The sequence below is a fragment of the Tasmannia lanceolata genome, unplaced genomic scaffold (assembly GCF_043159265.1).
Source record: "Tasmannia lanceolata isolate RefF3 unplaced genomic scaffold, GAP_Taslan_0.1 ptg000054l, whole genome shotgun sequence".
Lineage (NCBI taxonomy): Eukaryota > Viridiplantae > Streptophyta > Magnoliopsida > Canellales > Winteraceae > Tasmannia > Tasmannia lanceolata.
In genome coordinates this window covers 280,339-306,709 of record NW_027518731.1, presented here as the reverse complement: position 1 = coordinate 306,709, position 26,371 = coordinate 280,339, and the positions used below count along the sequence as shown (strand labels likewise).

Below are 26,371 nucleotides of genomic sequence, written 5' to 3'. Positions count from 1 at the left end.
ATGATGACTTAGGCCTTGTTCATTTTAGATTGTAACAACCGATAGTGAGGGCCTTATTTTTGGTCCAATAATCGGTTTGGGGCCTCACTATCGGTTGCAACAATCTGAAATGAACAGGGCCTCAGTTGGAACTTAGACGGGTTGATTTCATTGCCAAGCTCCTACTGACCTTGAAAACGCTCGACCTGGTTGAGCATGGATTCTATAAATTTACTTTACCGAAATAGGAATTTGTTTAAATGAACAGAAGAAATGCTAAATTGTACCTCTGATCTTTTGTTTAAACCTTGTAATTGGAAAGGGTAAGTTTCAACTTCTGACATGAAGTTGGTTTGGGTTCATAGTCCCAGAAGGGAGATGTAGGTGGAGTCTAATATCTAATTCAATAATTTATTAGTTCTATGTTTAACTAAGATTTTAAAAAATTCTGTCTTGGAAAATTCTCCCTCACGAGAAAATTGAAAACAATATTTTTCTTATCTAGCTTTTGCTCAACAAATATTTGAAATTTTATATAATATTCAAGGATTTAAACTTTAATTTTAATGATAATTCACTCCTATCATAACAATTCATCAACAAAAAATCATATAGTACCTAAATTCTTGGATAGAACAGTGGGGCTGGTCTCCATATATCAAAATGAATCTTCATCAAAGGTTTTGTAGAAGCATGCACTGAATTAAAAAAATCAAAGTATGGAATATTTGATCAAGGCATGAGAATTTAAATTCTATTTGTTCACTATAATAAAATTATTATTGTAGGGAAGATGAACGATCTTTGACCGAGGATGTGCAAGGCTTCAAGATTACATACAATGGCAAACCTGCACTGGCTTCAAGATTAAGAATTTGTAAACATCTGCAATGCTAGAATTCTTAATCTTGAAGCCAGTGCAGGTTTGCAATTATATGTAATGCAGATCTGTCGGTAAATGTGGATGTCCATTCAAAAAAGGAAAAAAAAATGTTCATTAAACACTGTGCTTACTGGAAAACAACAATAGGAAAGAACAGCATCAAAATGAACTTCATTCTTCCAATCACGAGGGATGATGTCAAGGATTGTGCTTGCTTCCTGAACATGTGAAATATATACCAGGGTAAGTATTTTAAGATTATTACAGCATACGTGTATCACCTTGTAAATTTTAGCTACATACTCATGCAAATTTCTGAGTTTGCTGCATAATAAGGCATTTTCTGGAATAGGCAATTTAGTTGTGTTGTTGATCTCCAAATTAATGACCCTTAGATACACTTCTTGCCCTAGGTACCAAGTATCAAGATTGGTACCACAATTTCATCTTGATTGTATAGTGATGAGATTCATCAGTAGCAACCTTATCTTTTGGTTTTCACAAGAGATCATTCCCCTGCAACTAAATTGTAGTGGTTGCAAATGACAATGAAACCCTCTAACTTAAAAGAACGAACATGCATGTATAACATCCTCATGTCAAGAACTTCGAGCCTTGTTGTGGAATTGAAGTATTTGTTCACTTGTTGTGATGGTGCCAGCATCAATGTTAGAATTTTAGTTTGCATTGCCTTGACGGATTAAAAGTATAAGATGCAGGGAAGGAAATTATTCCAACAATATATCTTCAACTGTGACCAAAATTTCCATATTATTCCAATTTCTCCATGAAAAAAAAGTTCAATAAAAAATCACAAACTATTCTGTTCAAAATCATTTTAATCAATCTCTCTTTGCAAATTTTATAGTGCAAGTTCAATTTCAGTTCATTTTTCATTTCCATAGTGTTGGTGCTGAAATCCGATCAGGCTTGTAGGTCCTGTTCTTTGTCATCCCGCCGCTCATTACACATAATGTTAGAGGTCCAGGAATTTGGACTCCGGAAAGACCCTCCAACGCTCAAGTCAGACTATGGCTCAATAGTGAAAATCCTAGCAACACAAAAGTAGAGTACAAGTATATGATTCTGAAGGCTTAGATACTAATCTTGAGCCTCAGGGTCCTTTTATAGAGTTGGAGTCCTAAGCAGCTTAGGAAGCTTGCCACTTTTGGAGACTTTCTCGATCATTGGGTGGCTTTCCTATGCAGTCGGTTTCTATGTTTATCCGGGCAATCATCAAGTTTCCGTGTGAAGGTTGGTTTCCAAGTTTGGCACCGGCATAGTCACATTTTTGCGCAGAAATTCAATGAAAATATTTGCTACTATTATAGGATAACCATATATTTGAAAATAACCTTTCATTGATCAGTTTTAATCCTCGTTTATTACATGTTACTTTAACAAAGAAAAACAGAGTTCAGAATTTATAAACTTGGTGCAATTTCTCTTTAGTTGGAATGACAAGCAAGCACAATTTATTCATATATTGAGCAGGTCTAATCGAAATAAATAGGTGTGCTCATGACAAGCAAGCACAATTTATTCACATATTGAACAGGTCTAATCCAAATAAATAGGTGTGCTTTTGATGAGGATTCTTTGGGCACTAATTTTGAGATCCCCACCTAGGGCTGGCAACGGGGCGGGGCGGGGCCGGATGTTGGGGTCCCCTACTCCTTCCCCTCTGCGGGGAATTTCCCCCCTCCCCTTCCCTTCCCCACTGCGGGGATGGTGGGGAATCCCCCTCCCCTCCCCACGGGGAATATCTAATCCCCATCCCCTCCCCTTCCGCGCCCCGCATCCTTCGGGGACAATCACTGTACTTTGTTAAATGTTAGGTTAAAAACTAAAGATTTGCTAGGGACAATCACTTCAGGCATGTTGCGGCTTGGATGTTGCATGTGAGAGTAGCCACACAACCCACATAGGTTAAGATTTTGTCTTATTCATTTTATCAATATGGGGACAAAGGTGGTTGCTCTCATATTCATTTAATTGATCAATAGTCCCTAGCAAATCCCTAATTCCCAATCCCACTTGCCAAAAAGTACTATACGTGCCACACCATAGGAAGATCCAAACCATCCATTTATTGGGCACACCATACTACCATAGGCATAGGATGATCCAAACCTTCCACTTGATCGGCACATTGTAGGATAATCCAAACTGTCCATTTGATGGGCCACAACGTAAATAGGTTGTGGCCCAAAAATCATTTCCATAGGATAATCCCTACCCTCTGATCTATAGAGGAATTGCCTATTATGGTACCTTCTATGGATCGGAGGGTTGCAATCATCCTATGGAAATGATTTTTGGGCCGCAATCTATTTACGTTGTGGCCGATCGAATGGACGGTTTGGATGATCTATGGTGTGGCATGTAAAGTACTTTTAAATTGTAACCTATCAAATGGACGGATTGGATCATCCTATGGTGTAGCCCATACATTACTTTTTGAAAAAGACTATACGAGCGCACACCATATAAAATCTCATCACTCATCAGAGAGATGTTGCCTTTATTTGGGGGAGGGAGATTTTCAAGGAATTTAATGTTGCCTTACAGTGATGGTTCGATGGAGAGATTTTAGGGATTTCTAAGGGTAATATACTAATATAATGAGGGACAATGCCCAATGGATTTTGGGTAAAAGAAAACATAAAAAGCTATTTCAGGGACAAAACTGTACTGATGAAATTATGAAAATTTTGGGGGAATCTTGTAGATATGTTTTGATCCAAGGGGTTTCTAGTAGTTTTCCCAAAAAAAAAAAAAACACTTAAAAAAATACAAGAAAAAGATGGCATTAATGCGGGGCGAACTCCATCCCCTTCCCCGCACCGGGGAATTTTTTAAATCCTTTTCCCCTTCCCCTTCCCCCACTCAAATCGGGGAATCCCCTCCCCAAGCGGGACGGGGCGGAGCGGATCCCCGCTTTTCCGGGTGAAAATTGCCAGCCCTATCCCCACCTACAAAGATAGCAAATTATTCCCATTTTTCCCAGTCTTGTCTTTGAGAAGAGGGTTGAGAGCTCAAAAGGGGAGAAAAGGGTGTACTAGGGTTTCTTGTAGGTTTCGTGACAGATACTGATCTTCTGTTGTATTCTTGTGTTCTTACAGTGGATTTTCTCGTCGCCTCTGCTGTGGATGTAGGCAAACTGCTGTGGATGTAGGCTTTGTCGAATCACATAAATCTTTATGTCCTTGTGAGTTTGCTTGTGTTTGGTTCCTTCGTTTAGCCTTGCTGTTGAAATTGCAGATAGATATTCAAATGGTTTTTCATAACAAATATTTTAGATGAGAAATGATAGAATGAAGGGCGACCTTGCAAAAATCAGCTTCAAGGGCGCCCCTATTGGTTAATTTCTGCAAAGTGTGGCACTAAAAAAAGTGGATGGCGTCTAAAAAAGTGGAAATCGTGTTGACTTTGCAGAAATCAACCAGTAAGGGCGCCGTTCATTCTATCATTCCTCATTTTAGATTGATGTTTCTGTTATGCTAGGTCTGTCTGGTTATGGAAAGTTATCATATTTGCAATGGCGTGAATCCACATAGTCGATCTTCTAAGAGAGAGGCTTGCCTAAACTGTTTTTTGTGCTTTATGCCTAAACTGTTTTTTGTGCTTTATGGGACTGTTGTGAACTTTGTAACCCTGCTTAAAGACTAGCTGTATTCATTGCAAATACTTCTTTCAATCAAGATACACAATCTCAGTAGAAATGAACTCCAGAGCTTTCTGCTAAGCATTAATTGATCTTTTTGGACAATTAACTAGAAATTCCTTAATTTGAAGATCATCAATGCACGTTCAACCCTTTATACAATTGGTATTTACACCTTTGTTAGATTCCCAAGAAGCTCTTGGTACCCATCTGTGAAGTTTAATATAAAAAGTACTGCCAATATGAGCTTCTAAGTAGGATATGCTATGCATTCGGACTAATTTATTGCACACTTGTCAAAAGGGAAGCGATATATTCACCCCCTTTTACTCCCCTTGCCACCCCCCCCCCCCCCCCCCCCCCCCTCTAGTGTACTTTTACACTACAAGTCTACAAGGGGTGGCCCAGCGAATAAAAAGGGGGCGAATACACCATTTCCCTTGTCAAAATTTATTATAAGATCCTGATAATTAGTCGTAAAGTTGAATTCAAAGCTTAAATCAACACTTTTCCAGCATATATATATAATACTAGCGTTGGGGCATGAGTAGCATGTGAAATGTTATTAGGGGATCACATGGGCTTCCATTATAATTTTTTAGTCATTCATGGGTCGGTGGAAAGTTAGTAGGGGTCCAATGGACATGCCCCCTTTAAGTGCTGGTCCATTCTTTGGTCACTTGCTATAGGAGCTTCCCATGGTGCTTTATCATGCGTCTTTGGACCCATCACTAACTATAGCTTTTGCCAATCCACAAATGGCATAGTCTGAGAAGTCTCCTTATGGGGCCTTCTTACTTCTTAGGGCAAAAGTATGGAGGGGATGGGCTGCCCTTGTGCTCACCATGTTAGACTAGGGTTCCTAGAGGAAGCAATTCACATGAGATGTCTCTATGAAGGGGCCCACTTTCATGAATGGAAGCTATTGTATGCCAATACATTTTATTCAATAAGGGCATTGTGGGCCCATATTAGCTGGCACTTTTGAATCTAGACTCCCTTTGCTTCTCTAATGTTGTTGTGGGCCCTACTTGTGTGGCCCTTTTCTCCTATTGGTATCCTTTGAAGTGGGCATGATACCAAAAAAAAGGGACTAAAATCAAAACTCGACCAAGTCTACCCTTCTTGATTGAAAGTGAATCGACTCGTTGAACAACTCTGGGCAAATTTGAAAATTGGATAAGTGTACGAAATTCATACAATTTAATGAAAAATTTGTGTGCTAATATAAAAATCACCTCAAGTTTCTATCATACGGTGAATCAATTTGGATGATATATTGCAGTTATATCAGTCATATTTTCCAACAAGAATTTAGCTTATGAAGTCATCATCTCCATTGGCGAAGATGGTTAATGGCCAATATTTACGATTTATCAGCTGATTTATTAGATTAACTGGCCGATATTATCCTCCCAAATAATCTATAAAAAGGGGAAAATGATATCAGCACAACCATGTTTTAATAATTGCAAAAACCCAGCTCATCTTTTCTTTTTTAATTGATTTGTGAGAGCTTTTTGGGAATGGTAATATGTTACGTGCCTAATTGGCCGTAACGGAAATACACAAACGGAAAATAGAAAAAGAGGGGGAGAGAGGTTGATTCGAGGCAACCAGACCTCCTAGTAGTTCAAATCGAGAGGAACCATGACTCTCCTACAAAGTTTCCTTTTATGTATAGTTCTTTGTCTTCTTCATTCCATTGAAATAAAAACTTAAATACAAGCATAAAGGTAGTTTTACATTACTACCCCACTAACCTACTTACATAACACATAGGAAATAACTAACATCCACAACCTTAAACCCATAACCACAATCTAACTAACCCCACTAACATGCACATATCATAATACCTTTGACAATGACAGCTCTTTAATTAATAAAAGACAAGATGAGTTAGTGCACATATCAAAACATGGTTGTGCTGATATCATTTCAAAAACACGCACACACACAATTTAAAATCTTATAAATTAAAGTTCCTTTATAGCTATTACTCATCTGTCCTATTAGGCTATGTTTGGCCACCATGAAAAAATATTCCATCGAATATTTGTGGGGCCATTTGAGAGAGATAGAAGGGAGTAGGAGAGACTAGACTTGAGAGGGTGGGAGTAGAAGGGAGCTTGAAAAGCTCCTAAAAATCGCTAAACAAACCAATTCTAAATTGGTATTTTTTATCATTAGTTTTTTTGGGATTTTTTATGCATCTCTACCTTCTGCCCTCTCAATTCTCTCCCTCTCCTTCCTTCTCAGCCCCTCTCACATAGTTGAGTCCACAAATATTCCATGGAATAATTTTTCATGGTTTCCATACATGGCCTTATGGCCCTTATACAATGAAGGCATGTGCATGTCACACGTCCATAAATTGAATATTTTGAACTGCCCTCGTCTCCAAACCAATCAACTATGCGGTCACTTCTTTGAAAATATTGGATACTACCAAATTGTAACGTTGACATGAATAAGGCCTTCAAGGACAACATAAAGTGCCACAACTAAATTGGTGACATGACCAAACTTGGAACTATGAATTATGGTAGGACAAGTTGCAATGGGTCAAGACTTATTGTACGCCATCAATTCAATAGATTCAAATATATGCATATGACCTGCATCGGCCTAGGGTCACTTTTCTATGTTTCGGGTTTCCCTATTTTTTTCCTTTATTACTTTTCTTCTCTGTTCCTATCGCAATCTTTCATATGGGTCTCTAGAGATTTGGAAAGGGAAATCACATGGGATTCCATTATCATTCTTTAATATGAAAAATCAGTCATTCATGTGTAAGTTGAAAGTTTGTATGGGTCCAAAGGACTAGCCACTTATTCTAGGAGCTTACCATAGTGCTTCTCATGTGTCTTTGCTCCCATTACTAACAGTAGCTTTTGCCAATCCACAAAGTGTGTAGGGTGAGATGTCTACTTATGAGGCTTCTTAGGCAAAAATAATGAGGGGACGGGGTGCCCTTGTGCTTAAATGTAAGGCAGGCATCCTTGAAAAGAAATCCCTAGAAAAAAGAGAAAAAATCAACCAAATAAAGAAAGTCAACTTGTGAGAAACTCCCTCTCTTCATCCACAGTCCATTTTCAGCTTCATTTTCATGGCAGAAATGACTTTTTTTTTTCCTCTAGATATTTTAGAACAAGAGAAATGGCGTGAACCGCATTTTTTTGTTATCCGATCCTCGAATCATGTTTTTATGTAGGCCAATATGTTCAATATCGGGCCCATGCATCGATATAAGATACAAGGTTTAAGAGGCAAAATTTAGGGCAGTGATAAATCGACCCCCAAGTATATTAAATTGACTCCCTATGTGTCATTCTCTCTCCTCCGGGTTAGAGGAGAGAGAGAAAAAGAGGAGAGAGATAGACACATGGGGTCCATTTAAGATATATTGGGGTCTATTTATCACTCCCCAAAATTTATTGGCTGATATATGTGATAAACCTAGTATATTGGAAGATATGCCTAGTTCTATAAGTTATTTTTTCGTCCAAGAATTCAAACTTATGAATTCATCACCAATAACTACGCCCGATATAGTTAATAGCTCATATTTATGATTTATCGGCTGATTCAATAGGTTAATCTCCGATATTTTACTCCCAAAATAATCTAGAAAAAAAGGCAAAAAATTCCGGGCTAATAAATCACAAACTATTGGGTCTATCAGTAAATACGATCGAGAAAATGTGAACTTCTCTAACTATGTAAAAGCTTATAAATATAAGTATCTTTATAGATATCAAATATCTCATCTGCACTATTATACAAAGTAGGCATGTGCATGTCAATATTGGGTCTGTCTGTCACGTTTCCAAAATCGAATCTATCAAACAGATGGACAATTCCCCCTTTTCTGCATACAAATCAGCGGATGTAGTTACTTCTTTGAAAATATGGAATATCTTCCAAATATGGCTTGAAAAAGGCAATTTATTCCAAAGAGACATAAGATTGCTCTTAAGCATTCATTGCAAACTTTGATTCACACTCAATCCAAATTAATTAATGAACACAGGGAAAGATTAATGGTTTTATTCCTTATGTCTGGAGATCTTGAGTTATACAAAGGGATTTAATGTAATCATACCAAGATAAGATAGAACATTGGAAGGGAAATCTCTCCTAACAAAAAGACTTCCCATTTCTTTAGTCACATTGGTAAGCTTGCTGCGATATTTGGTTGGTAACAAATCTGAATCAGTGAGAGCAATTGAACTTATCTTTGACAAGGATAAGACCTTTGAGGTTAAGCTTGATGTTTGACAACTGAGTTGGTGGCTAGACCAAGCCTAGAAGAAGTAGGACAATCTACAATGGGTTAGACTCATTGTTGCCCACCAGTTCAATAGATTCGATTTTATGTAGATGACCTCCATGGACACTTTTCTTTGTGTCATTGTTCACTTTTTTTTTCCTTCTTGTGTGGGTGCGTTCGTGTGGCTAAAAGTCGTTTGATATATCGATTGTACTATAGTTTGATTGATTTTTCTTTTTGTATAGCTAACTTTTCTTCTTTTTAGGATATGTTATTACTATACTTAAAATATTTGCATGTTTAAATCACATTTACATGATAATATGTAGATTCCTTCAATATACTTGTTTGTATGGCTATGCTGATTCAGATTACTCTAAATATACCGAAACGATGTGACAAAGATGAAACATTAGTAGTTTTCAATTTTCTGAATCTATCGCGCGTTCAAGGAATCCCTTTCTTTGACTGTAGAAGTATAGGAGGAGCTCAGCGTGTGTCTGAAAGAAGGCAAGAAACTTCTTATCAATATTGTGAGCATCATGTAGGTACCAGATCCAAGTGGTAGCATCAGTGCTTTAAACTATTTTTCTTGAGAAATGTATTGGTCTAGCCTATTCATCAGAGGAAGTTTTTTAGGGATCCCTATCCACAAAATCTTCACTTATGGTTTTGACGAACGAATAATCATTAAGTAATATTTATAAGGTATGTGTCCATGAGTGTAGATGAACACTACTGATATATTCAATGAGTCTATAGCCTCGCCTGTCGGGTATGTGGGTCCAACTTGTCTAATGATCCTAAGTACTTAAAAAAGAAGAAGAAGAAAAGGAGGAAGAGGAAGAAGTTTGTGATTTATATTTATGGTTTGTTTTAAATGGGTTTTATAAGATGGATGTGCATATTTTTCCAAAAAAATATATATATGAGGGGGCAAAAACACAAGTGGGGCCAACTTGTTCAATGATCCCAACCATTCATCTATTAGTCACATCAAAAAAATGCATCAACATACATTATCTTATGAGAATAATACCCTTTTAATTTGATAAAATGACAAAAATGAGAAATTATATGATGCCCGACCGCGAAAATGAAGGGCGGAGGGAGAGAAAACCTCTCTCCCTTGATTTTTAATCCAAGGGAAAGCCCCGTTTTTTACTTTCCTTGGTTCAAAAACCAAGGCAGCAGGTTTTGTCTCCTTCCGCCATTTACATTTTCACAGTCGGGCATCATATAATTTCTCGACAAACATCTCTTTATTCGTACTTGAGGCAATATTAAGAATGTCGTGGGGCAATCTAGACACGTTGAGTAGAGTTTTTCTTTTCCCTGTTTTTTTGTTTTTTAGCCGCTTCTCTCCCTCTCCTACCGCATACCCTCTCAATTCTCTCCTTCTCCCATCCTCCTTGACCCTTTCCCATCACTGAATAAACTAATATTCCATGTAAACAAATTTCATAGCCTAATAATTCAAACTTATGAAGTCATCACCAATAATCACTGCTCAAAATGGTTAATAGCCAATACTAAGGCCCTGTTCATTTGAGATTATGACCACCGATTGTGAGTCCCCAATCGATTATTGGAGTCAAAATTACATCAATTTTGAATTCAACAATCAGCTGGGGTGCTTACAATCGGTTGTCACAGACTTTCAATCCCGAACGAACAAGGGCCTAATGATTTATCCACTGATTTATTGGATTAATCGGTTGGAATTATTCTCCCAAAATAATCTAGGAAAGAAAAACACAAAAGTTTTATTGCTAATAAATCACAGAAGATTGGGTCTACCCGTAAATAGGATCGTGAAATTATGAACTTCTCAACTATTAAAAACCTTATAAATATAAGTTTCTCTATAGCTATTAATTATCTCATCTGTACTATTGTACAAAGAAGGCATGTGCACGTCACGTCTCCATAATCGAATCTGTCGAACGGATGGCCTCCCCTTTTCTGCAAACCAATCAGCATATGTGGTTCCTTCTTTGAAAATATGGAATATTTTCCAAAGATGGTGCAAAAAAGGCAATTTATTGCAAATAGACTTAAGACTGCTCTTAAGCATTCTTTACAAACTCGGAGTCTAAAACAACCAGTTACTCCTAAAGCTTAAGCTATGTATGGCTCCTCTTTTTTGGGTTGGCTGCATACGAATTTTTAATATTAAGGAGTTGTTGGGTCTTGAATTCAGGACATGCCGTGAGGCAATACCATGTGAAATAACTAATTACTCCAAAAGCTTAACAGCTTAAGCTTTTGTTTTAAGTGGTTGTTTCATATCGATCTACACTTTAACAGTCACACTCAATCCAAATTAATTAATGAGGGGAACTCATCGTTGCAGCGTTGGCAAGAAAAAGGGTTTTATTCCTTATGGCTTTAGATCTTGAGTACGTTGTACAAAGTGATTGAGTGTAATCATACAAGATAAGATAGAATATTGGAAGAGAAATCTTTCCAAACTAAAAGACTACCCATTTCTTTAATCACATTGGTTAGCAACCGTTTGAGGTAGCTGAGATCTTTGGCTGCTATCAAATCCAAATCAAAGCGAGCAATTGAACTTATCTTTGACTTGGGGATAAGATCATTGAGGTTAAGCTTGATGTTTGACAACTGAGTTGGTGAGTACCATACCAAGCTTGGAAGAAGTAGGACCATCTACAATGGGTTAGACCCATTGTTACCCACCACTTCAATAGATTCGATTTTGTGAAGATGACATCCATGGACCTAGCAAGATTCACTTTTCTCTGTGTCATTGTTTACTTTCTTCTTCTTCTTTTTTCACTTTTTGTGTGTTCATGTAACCAAAAGTCGTTTTGATATAGATTGCTGTATAGTTCGGTTGATTTTTCTTTTTGCTTAGCTAACTTTTCATCTTTTTAGGATATTTTATTACTATACCTAAATTATTTCCATAAGTTCAAACCACATTTACATGATAATATATAGATTCCTTCAATATAATTGTTTGTCTAGCTAAACTAAATCTGTATACTCTAAGGCCCTATTTTTTAAGATCGTGACAGCTGATTGTGGGCTCCAAACCGATTTTGGACTCAAAATTAAATGTAATATAATCGTTTTGGGGCTCATAATCGGTTGTTACAATCTCGACCGAAGAGGGCCTAATCACACCTTCGGCACAATATCGACGATATGACTATAAACTATTGTAGGTACCAAATCCAAATTAGAGCCTTAAACTATTGTTCTCGAGAAATGTCCAGGCATTGCCTATCCACAAAAATCTTCACTTCTGATTTCAACGAATGAATACTTATGAAGGTATCTAAGAGTATAGATTAACACTATACTAATGTATTCGATGAGTTTATAGCCTTAGCCGATAGGCTCGGGTAATCTTTGAAAATTCTACCGTGATGTAAATAGATCATTGCAATTATTGGTCTTGAATGAGGAATTCCTAGCTAGTAAGCGTGATTCATCAACTCGTGTTGACTACGTCCCTAACCTTTGTACACACCGCCAGTCACTCCTACCTATTGAATGGATCGGTGAAGTGTTTGAATTGCGGTGACGTAAGTGGTTCGCTGCCTATGATATTGGGAGAAGTCCATTGAACCTTATAAATCAGAGGAAGCTGAGGTCGTATCAAAATTTTTATATATACATGTATGAGATACAAGGAAATGATAGGCCCAATATGGAAATGTTATTCACATGAAAATTACGTAGTTTTACACTAAATTTTATGGGCAAAAACAGATACATTTTTTTTTACATGTAAGATATCTAACAATTATTAAGAAATTTACACTTATAACGTAATTAATACCTAATGGAAACTGTTCATTGGTGATATTTTAATTAACCTGGGCTACTCAAGTTTTCCCGTTAACCATTTGTAGACAAAAAAAAGGAGGAATGCCCTTGCCTTGCCCCTTTAAACATTTAAGACGGCACAGGAAATTAAATTCTTAACTGTCTTTAATGGAATTTGACCAATTGGGCGCCCTTTGCCCCTTTTTTTTTGCAAGGGCGCTTGTGAGTCTAGCATTCCTCACAAAAAAGATGTATACTCTCATGACTAATGTTTTTGTGAGACCCATTACTCCGACTGACAATGAGTCTCACATAGCACTTGGGGGTTGTCCATGACTGAATTGTACGTGGTCTTAGTTGCATGCATCCTAGTCCTGGACACCCTATATGAAAATCCAGTCGCATTGGACAATTCTAACACTCCAATTCATGACCGCTAAATGGACGTTGAAAACGCAAAAAAGTAATTATCCATATATATAGGGCCACAAATTGTGTGGTAGGAACCATGCAATGGGCTTGGATTTTAATGCATGGCCCACCCATAGAAACTCCTAATAGACCTATGATTTGGATCATTGAACAAGTGGGTCCCACTTATACACAATGAAATAACATGAAATTTCTAGTGTGATCTCGATACTCAGATTGGGTCTTGTCTTCGTATCATTTTCTAAACTCTCCATTTTTTCAACATAAAGTGCGCGTAAAACAAATTTTACACATATTTTTCCATTTAAAAACTGCGTAAAATTTGTTTTACCCATTTTACTTCCAAAGAAACAGAGACAAACTTTATTTACAAATAAAGACAAATTTTAATGGTGTATAAAGAGGCTTTAAAGATCTAGATTTTTGTACTCTTTATTTTGTCAAGGTGATGATATTTTCACCCCCCGCAGCACTTGCACACCCCCCCTTATAACGTGATTTGACATAAAGTTGCCCACTTTTTATGTCAAATCAGGTTATATGGGGGTGTGCACGTAATGAAGGAGGTGAAAATATCGTCTCCCAAAAGGAAATTTTTTTTTTTTTGAATCATGTGGTGTTTTCTTGCAGTAGGCAAAATCCTTCTTCCCAGCAAATAACTAAAATATGCAGTTGCATTTATCATCCCCATAGCCTTATGTCACTATAAAAAAGCCGTTAAGCGTGATCCTGCATTCCTGCCACACTTATCAGGTCAACACCCATAGTTCAATAATGGTACTATTCTCTTTACATTTTGTAATTAGCTTTTAAAGGTTGTTATTAGAGCTATTAATGGACCCAATTATAGGATCGGATCCACTTATATCCATGTCATAATGTATTTATATTCAGATTCAGTTGGGTCCTACTCGATCAGATCCTTGGATACAACTTTTTGTGTCTCTTCATTGTCCCATTAAGAATCATAGTGTCCATCTGAGTGTCCCAAGTACTATTATTGTTTTATAAACTAAGCACTTTCAATCCTCTACAAAGAGAATACTGTGTTTTCTATTACTTTGTATTTTCAACGAAGAAAACAGATTACGAATGGTGTTGATTCAGCAAACACAATCATGCAACCGATGAATAACTCTAACGGTTCATAGAGAAAGGAGGAAAATAGATGGAGAATTAGTTCGATTAGATTCATATGAATGAGATTTTTTTAGTCTTGTCGAGTATTTTTGTTCCGAAAAGAGGATTATCCATCCGACTGTTTAATTAAGTGTTGTATCTATGTCTCACATGAGCCACCCACAATATCCTCCATTTTCAAAGGATCCCGCATAGTTCTTATAATTCTTGAAAGGGCAATGATAAATTTGCACCCCCTGTAGGATAATTCACAACCCTTTAATGTGAATTGACGTTAAAAAACATCGGCATGCTCTCCTTTAATTAGGATCATCCTATGAAAAAATGTACATTACTGTGTGGGCACACATCCTATAAAAATTTCATTAAACTGAATAGAGTGCCATATTATTAAAAGTTAAAAGTTGGAGTGGGAATATAATTTCCCAAAATTGATAATGTCTATATTGAGCGAGGTGAGGCGTGTGGGGGCAATAATCCACTGAGGAGCCTAGCTAGTCTAGGGATGGAGTCAAACATGTCACCTGAAAGAATACAAAAAGAGGAAAAAGGAGACAAAAAGTTTGAGTCTTTCTTTCTCTTTCTATGTCGACCCTCAATAGTGGGGTTGGGGGTAGTGCAAGTCACAACAACCACCACCGCGTTTTCACAGAAGCACAGCCGACCGAAATAGAGAGAGAGAGAGAGCCTTGACCTCATGGGATTCTTTGGTACAATGAATTCGTGTTTGCCTTGTTGCTTGGTGGGTGTTTTTTTATTTTATGATGTGTATTTTTCAAAAAAGTATGGTACGGCCAACTCTGCATGATGATCCAAACCATCCATTTGTTGGAACACAACATAAATAGGTTGTTCCTAGGATGATCCTAACCCTCCAATCTATAGAAGTCTCCATAATGTGCAGTCCCTCTACAGATCAGAGGGTTAGGATCTTCCTATGGAAATGATTTGAGGCCACAACCTATTTACACAACAAGTAGGTTGTGTGGTCGTATAAACCCTTATTTTTCAAAAAGTACAGTAGGGGCCTCCCCACAGGATGATCCAAACCGTCCATTTGTTTGGCCACAACGTAAATAGGTTGTTCCCCAAAAATAATTTTCAATCCTAACCCTATGATCTATGGAACTTTCCAATAATGTATAGTCACTCTACAGATCAGACAGTTCTGATCATACTATAGAAATGATTTGGGGGCACAACCTATTTACACAACAAATGGACGGTTTGGATCATCCTATGGAAATGATTTGGGGAACAGTCTATTTACCCAACACATGGACGGTTTGGATCATCCTATGGAAATGATTTGGGGCACAACCTATTTACGCAACAAATGGATGGTTTGGATCATCCTATGGAGTGGGTCCTTTTAAAATATACGGGTTCATACGGTCACACGTCATATAATCTCTCTCTCTCTCACACACGCACAGACACCAGGGCTCCAGAGTTTTTGCTAAATAATAATGTTGGGGTTTCAAGGAGGAATACCAACCCCTTGCTAGTAGCTAGGGGTGTGGAAATATCAAGAAAAGAGAATTTGATGTAGAGTCCTTGCAAGACTTGAGGACCCTCCCCTTAACGGTTAGCTCTTAGGGGCGAGTTCTACTCGAGGACCAACAAGTAGTTTCAGAAAGAGATCCCTCGTGAGAAGAGAGAAACTGATGTGGAGTCCTTAGTGTTGGGAAAGTGGTGTCTTTCCTATGTGTTCAATTTCATTGTGGTGGGAAGCAAAATTAGAGACAATTGTATTTTAGGTTTTTGGAAAATCCAAGTATAAAAGAATGAGAGAGACGCTTTTCTCTTTGGGAGAAAAAGAGAAAGGAGAGAGGAGAGTTTTGTGGGGTTTTCTCTCGGATTTTTCTTGTGTACGATCTTGGTTGAGAAGCAAAGAAAGGATTGCAGGTTGTGGGTTTGGGTTAATCCATTATAATCTTGTATATTGTTTCTTCATAGTGGAAGATTGTGTTCTCGCCCGTGGATCTAGGCATCTTGGCCAAACCACGTAAAAATCTCGGTGTTCATCTTGTGGTTTGTGTTTATTTTTATCCTTTCTGCTAATTTGTGCACGATCGGATCAGATTTGCCCGGCAGATTTTCTCAACATTTGTACTTACATGGTGTATTCTCATTTTCTCTCATTCCTAGGAGCCCGCATTGTATTTGGGGCAATCTTTACTACCGGAAGTGCACTTGTAATCCTTTATCCTTAATAAACTTGGTATCTATTTTTTAAAAAAATGTGGAAGGGCTTACAAAGACTTTGGCATCCTCCGCTTAGGGGCTAGCTTATAAGGGTCGCAACACACTTCAACTGCCGATAAACCTGGATGTATTTCGTTTCCTTATAATCTCCTAAGGATCTGATAACGTTGGATGCGTTATCGATATGAGTTCTCACTAAGAGATGAGTATCTACCATTTTAATTCTATTATTGTAATCTCATTGCTATGCATAATTAATATATACTTCGATCCCAAGGAAAAAGTCAAGCACACTTTAAGATTTAAACTTCTTTCACATACATGGTCTCCTCCCTTTTTGGAATTTTGGATAAACAACAGAAGTAACAGTAATAAACAGTTATGGACATGGCGGGAATTCGAAATCCTGAATTCTCTCTAGCTTATCGCTAATTATATTGAAAAGCAGAAAGACAAGCATGGTAGAATTTTCTTTTTTGGTTACAAGCAGATCATAATCATCTTCAGTAGCTGGTCTTGAAGGGTCGGTACTTCTTGAGATCAAGAACAACTCCGGCAATCGATCCAACGGCCGCGGTAATGGAGATAACCAAACAGGCAATGCTGAGGATCTGAAGGCAGACCCATCTAGTACTCCATTTGGGAATTCTTCTTTGAGCAATGTACATCTCTATGGGGAAGTAGACAGTGAGAGGCCAGAACCCTAATGCGCCGAGTAGGCCAACGACATCGTTGAAGAAGGGAAGGAGCATGGAGATGAGTGTGGTTAAGACTACAAAAGCTGAGCGCCAAACAAGGCGGAAGAGGTTGAGATTGAAAGGGCGAAAACCTGGGATTGGGACTTGGATGTTCTTGGTTATGAATTCACTCTTGGGCCATTGTTGTGATGCCCATTTTTCCACGAATGCGAATAATGGCTGGCAGTAGACCTGGTAAGCTCCGACGAGGTGGATGACAATGGCGACATTCGCAATGTCGAGTAGCCAGAAGGGGTTGTAGAATCCGAATCCAGTGAGGAGGTTGCCGGGCGCCTGATCTCCGAATGCGGCGTAGCCCATACAACCACAGAGCATGTAGAAGAGGGTAGTCACCATCACACTCAAAAGGGTTGCTTTCTTCATTGTTTTAGCTTCTGAAGGTGGGGATTTAATGGTGTCCTGTAATTGCAGAGATAATTCAGTAAGAACATATGGTGGGTTGATTCAATGCAGGTGAAGGGAAGATTAGATAGTTTCTCTTATCATGTCATCAAATTTAACTGATTGTTAGAATCGTTTGGGGTTCCACGTGAAAGCAAAGATCCCACATCGGAAGAGTGAATGGTTGTGGAAGGGCTTATAAGAACTTGGGCACCTTAACGGCTAGCTTTTAAGTGTGAGTTCTACTCAGGTCCCAACAAGTGGTATCAGAGCCCGGGTGTGTTAACCCCAATGTACCCGCAAGGACGGAGAAAATTCCTCAGGAAAGATCTGGGTAACCCCAGTGTACCTTCGAGGATAGAGAAAATCCCCTGGGAAAGATCTCATAGTTCCCATGTTTCTTTCTCGTGGAGGGGGAGATTGTTGGGGGTTCCATGCAAAAGCAAAGATCCCACATCAGAAAAGTGAATGGATGTGGATGGCTTTTAAGGACCTGGGCACCTTCCCCTTAACGGCTAGCTTTTAAGGGTGAGTTGTATCGGGTCCCGCTAGATTAAATTAGATGTTTTTTCTTCTTAATCTTTGAATTGCAATACCTGAATTTCTATAAGGATGATGGAGTAGGAGTAGGCAAACGCGATGTCACCGAAGGCTTGGAAGCTTCTCCATATCTTCTGGGTTTCGGTGACGGCGCCAATGCTAATTCCAGTCATACTTCCTCTGAAAGTTCCGGTCGCTGTTCATGGAGAACAATTTGAAATTGAGAAATTTGAATGGGGAATTTTGTGAAATTTAACAAATTAGTATTAATGGCAGAGAGGCATTTCGAACCTGCAACTTGGGCGATTCCGAGAGCGAGGCCAATGGAAGAGTAAGTGAATGACATTACGGCGGCAACGATGGAGAGCCACCAAATCTGATCAAAGTCTGGAATCTGAGAGAAGAGGATTTCTGCTACTCCAAACATAATCATGTAAGGGGTGCTTGACATATGACATGGGTTCTTCTTCCCCTTGCTTGAGTGGAAACAGTTGGACCTCTTGACTGCCCTGATATAATCAAGAAAGAAGCTATGTTATGGACTACAGAAGAATTGAAACAAATTCAATGAGAGAGAGAAAGGTGTTGAAGTATAAATGATTAAATAACACCAACTCTAATAGCTTATGCTTTTGGAGTAATTGGTTGCTTCACATGGTATCTGATTAAATAACAAATAGCTTAAGCTTTTGGAGTAATTGGTTATTTCACAAAAGGATCCCTGAAAGAAGCTCCACATGTCATGGATTACAGAAGAACTGAAACAAATTCAGTAACAGAGAGAGAGAGAGAGAGAGAGAGAGAGAGAGAGAGAGAGAGAGAGAGAGAGAGCTCAGAGAGAGAGAGAGAGCTCACATCATGCTTATTGAAGCTGCAATGGTGTAGCCAACGGCGACACCGAAGAGATTGAGGTACTGGATGAAACCACAGACCTTAACCTGGAATCCACCTGACAAAATTTCAAAAAAGTAAAACAAGGGTCAGGGATTTGAGCTCATTTCCTATCTGGGTTTTATTCAAATTTGCACAAAGAGAGAGAGAAAGAGGGCGTAAATACAGAGCTATTTCAAAAAAAAAAACATGGGTCAGACATTTGAGCTGATTTCCTTTCTTGGTTTTAGTCCAATTTGCTTAAAGGGAGAGAAAGAGGGTGAAATTACCGAGATTTGCGCGAACAGCGTCCATGTAAGTGTAGTTCCTCTTTCCACAAACAGGGTCCCCATGACGGTAGCAATCCGCAAGCAGAGCAGACGTGTAATAGATGACGAAGGAGAACAAGATCATTACAACGGGCCCGGCGACCCATCCGAGCTGAGCAATTGCCCATGCCAAGGACAGAACGCCAGAGCCGATCACGGCTGTTATGATGTGGGCACTCGCAGTCCAAACAGTCCCTGAAAAATGTTTGACAGTAAAATATGTAAATCAAAGGTTTTGAACTGTACAAAAGTACTACACATAGGATAAAAGAGGTAAATCAAAGGTTTTGAACTGTACCAAAGTACTACACACAGGATAAAAGAGACAAGTTGTAATTTTAAATTACAATGTGGCTTTTCAACCATAAAGAAAAATCTACGGCCACGGACCACATAGAGAAGGAAAAAACCCAAAATCAGTTGGCTAATTTTAACAAGGAAACACAGAAACTAATAGTAGCCACGATAGATGAAGCACCACAAAAGGGTAAAAGAGTACAAAGTTGAATACAATGTGTCTTTTCTTTCTCAGAAATTATATGGAAAAGCAAAGAGAAGAAAAAACCCAAAATTGCTATTCAAAAAATAAAATAGAAAGAAAGAAAAACCCCAAAATTAGTTGGTTGATTTTATAAGGAAACGCCCTTTCTCACCTGTTCTCTTGATGCGGCCATCATCGTCCAAGCATTTAGAAACTCCATGGTTCTGCAGTTCTAAGGAAACTTCCAGGGAAGGGAAGTTGGAGACTTGCTGGTAGTTCTTGACAACACCATTCTCACCCATCTTTTGCATGGAAGAAGATAAAAAAAGCAGGGGATGAGTGAGAAAAAAAACACAAGGGTTAAATGTTATTGAAATTTGTGCAGCTAGAGAATGAAGAAACTGACGAAATGAGGGGATTGGAGACCTCCTTTAAGTCTTTAACTACTAAAATGCAACTCCCAAGGTTTACACAGAACCCAAGAGGGTAGGACAAAGAAGGGAAATTTTAGTATGTTGGGGATTGGAGACCCTATTTTTAGCTATTAGATGCAGCTCCCAAGGATTACACAGAACCCAAGAAGTTACAAAAAAAAGGCAAGGAAATCTCGCTAGGATGTAGAGTTCAGTGATACCCAAGTACCCAACAACTACCAAAGAAAATCAGAGGCACAGAGAGAAAAAGAAAGAAAGAGAGAAGACTACCAACAGTCTTGTATATGAACTCTGTGAAAGAGAGAGAGAGAGAGAGCTATAGAAGCTGAAGATGGTGAAATGAATGCATGAATTGGGGTATAAATAACTGGTGTCGTAGGAAAAAGTTAAAATCCACGTGTGGAAAGACCAGAGAAGACCTTGGTGTCAATACCAAGGCAACTACTTTCCTTTTCAAATACCCACCTTCTTTTTTCTTTTTTCACCCCTCACATCATCAAGACTCCAAAGGAAAAGAGGTGGAAGAAGAGAGGACCTCTCTCTCTCTCTCTCTCTCTCTCATGAACACTTTTTAATCCCATTACTTAAGATAGACAGAGGCCACATAGAAATGAAACTCTAGTTGGGCAGTAAATAAAAAGGGGAAATGATATCAGCACAACCTGTTTTAATAATTGCACAAGTGCAGCTTGTCTTTTTCTTTCTTAATTGGCCTTTCAGAGCTTTTTGGGAACTGTAAAAACTTTTGATAGTTCTTTAAATAATAAAAGACAAGATGAGTTAATGCAAATATCAAAACTGGTTGCGCTGATATCATTTCCCATAAAAAATGAATAGAAACAATGTAACTTTTTTCTAACCTTCTTCATACACTTTGTCCTTAATCACTCTCTTTCTCTACCACTCTCTTCCTTGAATTCTCCTTAATGAATGCACAAGAGAGGCAGCAGAGTCTGCATTGGGTAGTGATGGGTGGGTTTGATGTTGTAATTTACCATGAGTCTGCACTGGGCTTTTATAGCATGATCAGAGGACAATAATATTCATTTTTCCTCTATTATACAGAACCACTTTCCTTACTTTATCACGTGTGTAGCCTTCTGTCCATCCTTATTGATGGAGAATAGGTTCCATTTTACTCTACATAGATTATGTATTTATGTCCAATAATTTAAAGTTTAAAACCAATATAATCTAATCAAATTTGTGATCTTTAAGTATCTTGTTCTTTTTTCATCCCATCTCCTTTGAGCTCTAATATCCATAGCCGTTCCTTTGCAGGGTTTTGATTATAAAAGAGAGCAGGGATTACTTTCTCTTCCAACCACTAAATTGCAAATCATTACCATTTCCAATATAGACGAGAGAGATGGATTCTTCACATTGACTGAGGAAAGTCCCCAGCTTTTAAGTTTGATTTCTCTTTGAACAGATTAACTATGGAGCTATTGATGTGTTTGATGCCCAAGTACACGTGGGTTAAGCTGCAACGCTCAACACCGAGCATTTCTTTATCTAGATTGCATCATGAAGACCCCAAATGTTTGATCACTTTGCTTCTTTTATGTATAATTTTATCAAGGAAAGAGTATATGATATCCAAAAGTTAATTTTCTTCCATCTGATCACTTACTAGTTTACTAAAGACATCCTAATTCTTCCTAAACTACCATTAAATTAACCCATAAAATTTCTTTAAATAGTCAGTGGCATTCCAAGGAAGAGGTGTTACACAAGGGAATTGATTTTTATTTAATATTTATTTTTGACAGGGAAATAAGAAGACCCATATGTTGGTTTTCTCTCTAGAAAATGAATTGTTCCATTTCTGTCCAAATCTAATCTCTTACTAATTGAGTAGAGGATATCTGAATTGTGTCCAAATTACAATGGAAACAAAACCCATATTATTGCTATAATAAATTCAGAAGAATTCCAAGCAAAGGGTGTCACACAAGGGCATTGATTTTTATGTTATCTATAGAGAAAGAGAGGACCCATATGTTAAGTTTTTAGTTTTATTGCAAGAGATTGAATTTTATCCATTTCTATCACATCTAATCTCTTTTTGGCTTGAGGTTATCTGAGCTTTTCGGTCAAAATTACCATGGAAACAAAACCCATATTACATTGCTGTAAAAAAATTCAGTTATTTGAATTCTAGTCCAAAATACCATGGAAACAAAACCCATTACATTGATGTAAACAATTCAGTAGAACTCCAACGAACATGTGTTCTACAAGGGCACTGAATTTTATCTTAGTGTAAAAGGCTGATTTGAGGGCATTAGAATTCCAACGAACACGTGTTCTACAAGGGCACTGAATTTTTATCTTAGTGCAAAAGGCTGATTTGAGGGCAATAGAATTCCAACGAACACGTGTTCTACAAGGGCACTGAATTTTATCTTAGTTAGTGGAAGAGACTGATTTGATTTGAGGGCTCCGAACATTCGTCAAAAGGCTCTATTGGTAGAAGCAGAAATGTTTGAACACATGTTGCGAGGAAGACCCACTTTCTCTCTCTTATGCAACCTTGCATAGAAAAGTAATAAACCCGTGTGGCTCTTAGAAAGATAAAATATCACAAGAGGATTTTAATTACCCTTTTCTCTAAAGGGATTTGCTAGGGACCATCGAAGAAGGCATTTCGCAGATGGGCTGTTGCATGTGAGAGCAGCCACACAGGCTTAGATTTTGTCTTATTCATTTATTCACATGACCCATCCACGAAACGCCTACTGCGATGGTCCCTAGCAAATCCCTTTCTCTAATTGGAAGCTAATATAATATTTGTACTTAAAGTTGTTTAGAAACTGTATCTTGTACCTATCTTTAAATCTTTAATCACTATCAGACCCAATAAAGCTTCAATTAGAGCAATCCATAGGGCTCGCCGTCGTGTTGTCAGCATGATATCGATGATTCATCCGACGGGTCTGATCTCACCATAAGAGATACCAAACCCACACCAAAATTTGTGTCGGTCCGACCGACAATCCGTATTGTCCAATTAATGGCTTGCAAATGGATGATTAAAAACAAAACATGATGAAAAATAGATTATTTGTCCTCATTCAATTGAGATTTGTCTGTACCTGCCTAATGAAGCGGTGTCGATTATTAATTTGATGATTATTTAATTTGATTATAGGCTTAAGATATGTTACATGGATTCTTTTGAATGGGCAATGTACCACTATCAGGCATGTGTCTGATTCCATTACTTTAGGGTTCACATTGACTCTTTTAGAAATCATTATCATACATTTCAAATACTACCCCAGCAGATTTGTAATTTTTGAAATGGAAACATGTTTTTGAGTTTTATTTATTCTGATATTAAGTTTTTATATGTAATATTAAATTTAATTATCCTACATTTTTTTAAAATATTATCTATTATAATCATATTTTTGTATAACAATAAAATTTGAATTGATTAAAATATATTGGCCAATCTACAACTCTTTAAGGTTAGTCGAATCAGACACTCAGTACCCATGTCGGATTCCGGCCATCGGAACCCATATAGGGTATAGGTAAGGTCCCTAAAATGGTGTGAAATGACCTAATTACCCCTTGTCTCACTCCCTAAGACAAAATAAGGATAGTCTTTTTGTGGCTTTTTATCTGGAGACAGACACACTTGCACATGGACAGATCAATAACAGAAGATAAGTACAATACTATTCAGTCGAATAGACAGGCTTAGAAAAAGAAAACGGGGAATTAATATATTGACACCCTTGTTTTATTAATAGCACTACTTACTGAATACTTTTACAATTGCCTGTTGTTCTCTTTAGGAATTTGTAACATCAGGTTAATAGTAACTAGGGGTTTGCTCGGTAATTTCACAAAATGCCATTCCGTGGCTCCCTTTTGCTGTAGATTGAATTAAATGAATAAGACAAAATTTGTTACAAGGTGACGGTTCTCGAGAAATTATATGGTGTAAGGCCTTGATAAGGGGATAAGGGCCTTATTGTTGTAAGGCCTTACACCATATAAAAACTCGGCGGTCTGCAAAATGGCTTACTGCAAAAGGCTAGTGATATTAGCACCGACATGTTTTGATAGTTTTACTAACTTTCTCTTGTACTATTTAACCAGCTGTGAAAGGTTATCACAACTCTGAAAAAGACTATCTTAAAGAAAAAGAGTAAAGACAAGGTGAGTTAGTGCAATTATAACAACATGTCAATACCAATATCAGCAGACTTTGCAAAATTATCTAACAAGCCCCTAATAACTAAGTAGAAAAGTGAAAATTAAAGTGGGGTGTCGTTATTGAAATAAAGAAATGCGGATATCATTATCTTTGATGGGAAATAGGCGACCTCGAGGTGTGATTGGGTATTTTGGCCTTTACCCATTGAATGTGGACACTTAAGTCAATTTCTTGTTAGGATTATTAAGACTGGGTGTGGTGTGATTTTCGAGTTGCCTCATACTGTAGGGTCCATTAACTAATTGTCCACATACCTTAGCATAACAGATATTTCACAAACGTTTCTTCACGTTCCACTTGTTAGTTGTCTCCTATCCTTTTAATATTTCTATTTCTTTGTTTTTTCTTCCATCTATTATGGAAAATGCTTCCAAAATAAAGAATAAAGTGAAGATTGTTGGTTCTGGAAATAAAGAAGAATGTGAAAATTATTGGGAAAATTGGTGTGGTGGAGAAGCAAATAAGAAAATAGAAAGAATATTTGAAAATGGGACGTAGGCAAGGCAAGCCGAAGCTTTCTCTTAAACACTTTAATTTCCCATTTATGCAGATGGCTAGTAGAAAATAATTCCGGAGGATACAATGTCTAAGAAGAGGGGTCGCACCCCCAAGTTCAAAGCAACTAGTATATCTTTGAAAAAAAACGAGGGAAATGATACCCACTCCCCTAACGTTATTCGTTAAGCTTTGAAGGCAAAGAAAAAATGTTAAAAGGGGGTTAATTTATCCTCAAGCAGTGAACCATTCGCGCCAACCCCCCCTCAATCACAAACTTAATGTTAACAGTTATATAACATAATAAGTAGCTAGGAAACAAATAAATTCCATTTCAAAGTTTGATAGTTGATAGGTAAAAGACAAAGGTGGGTTGGGTGCCTGCGGAGTGGTAGTGGGGGAATGACTTTTTTGATAAAAGTAGCTATAGAGTAGAGGGTATAATTAGAAATAGGAAAAATGGAGGGTCCATAATAAAACACGGACTCGCTTTTGATTTGTACCGCCCGATTTTTCTCCCTCAATGGACGGTGGACAGTTAACAGTGAAGCCGTGGTGGGACCCACCGAGATAAAGATTCGCGTCTTGATACAGAAGCTGGTCAAATTTGGCTTCCTCTCAAATATCTCCTCAATCATTTCATTTCTCCTCCCCACTACCCAACTGGTGTTTTATTAAGCCGAGAGCCTATCTTTTCTGAGATGATCCTGGCCGTTGATTGTACTAGGATCTATGGGAATCATGTGATGCTCGGGTTGATCCTGATTCAACCTTCTAAGATGATACTAGCCGTCGATAGTAATTGTGGATTGGATCTCTGCGACCGAGACACATTGGATAACTGATGGAAGCCGAATTGTGAAAATCCTTGCACTAAAAATGGGCCCGCCTCTGGTGTACGGTGTTTGGGCTTATGATGTTCGGCTCGTCGATCCTGATTCAACCTTCTCGGATGATCCTACCCATTGATCGTACTTGTGTATAGGATCTATTGGACCTAAACCCATTGGATCACTGATGATGGCCCGTCAGACAAAACAATTGCGCTGGTTCATCATGACCGTTGCCGTTAATCAAGAGGATCGATATCAGGAGAGTCGTGGATTGGGCCCACTATGCAGAATTATCTTGACCCTTGGTAATGACCGTTTCCGTACACCCATTGGATCACCGATGATGGCCCATCAGACCAAACAAGTTTGTGGTTCATCATGACCGTTCCCTTTAATCAAGATGATCGATATCAGATAGCCGTGGGTGGGACCAATATGCGGGATGATCAAGACCGTTGATCTCGTGAGACCCATACGAATTTGTGCAAACACCGGGTGGGCCCTGTGATTGATTGGCTGAGATACAAAATTTGTACCAGTCAAATGATATCAACAAAAGAAGTTCTAGACCACTTGATTAGTGAATAATTTGTATTTTATATCGTGGCTCACTAAATGGATGGTCAGGAT

At 38.0% G+C, this 26,371-nt stretch overlaps 1 protein-coding gene across 3 annotated transcripts; it reads right to left on the bottom strand.

Moving 5' to 3' along the window:
- Positions 1-16,656: 16,656 nt before the first annotated feature.
- LOC143864722 (amino acid permease 3-like) lies at positions 16,657-21,187 on the bottom strand. 3 transcript variants are annotated; one of them, XM_077375506.1, is made up of 7 exons: positions 21,040-21,187; positions 19,918-20,047; positions 19,226-19,459; positions 18,921-19,014; positions 18,357-18,574; positions 18,122-18,261; positions 16,657-17,543 (listed from the first exon to the last, which is right to left on the bottom strand). In XM_077375506.1, exons 1-7 carry the CDS (start codon positions 21,046-21,048, stop codon positions 16,890-16,892), a joined length of 1,479 nt encoding a protein of 492 aa, XP_077231621.1. In that variant the 5' UTR covers positions 21,049-21,187; the 3' UTR covers positions 16,657-16,889. The 3 variants fall into 3 exon arrangements, with proteins under 3 accessions (XP_077231621.1, XP_077231624.1, XP_077231623.1); XM_077375509.1 differs by lacking the exon at positions 21,040-21,187 and adding an exon at positions 20,450-20,567; XM_077375508.1 differs by lacking the exon at positions 21,040-21,187 and adding an exon at positions 20,152-20,511.
- Between the last annotated feature and the right edge of the window lie 5,184 nt (positions 21,188-26,371).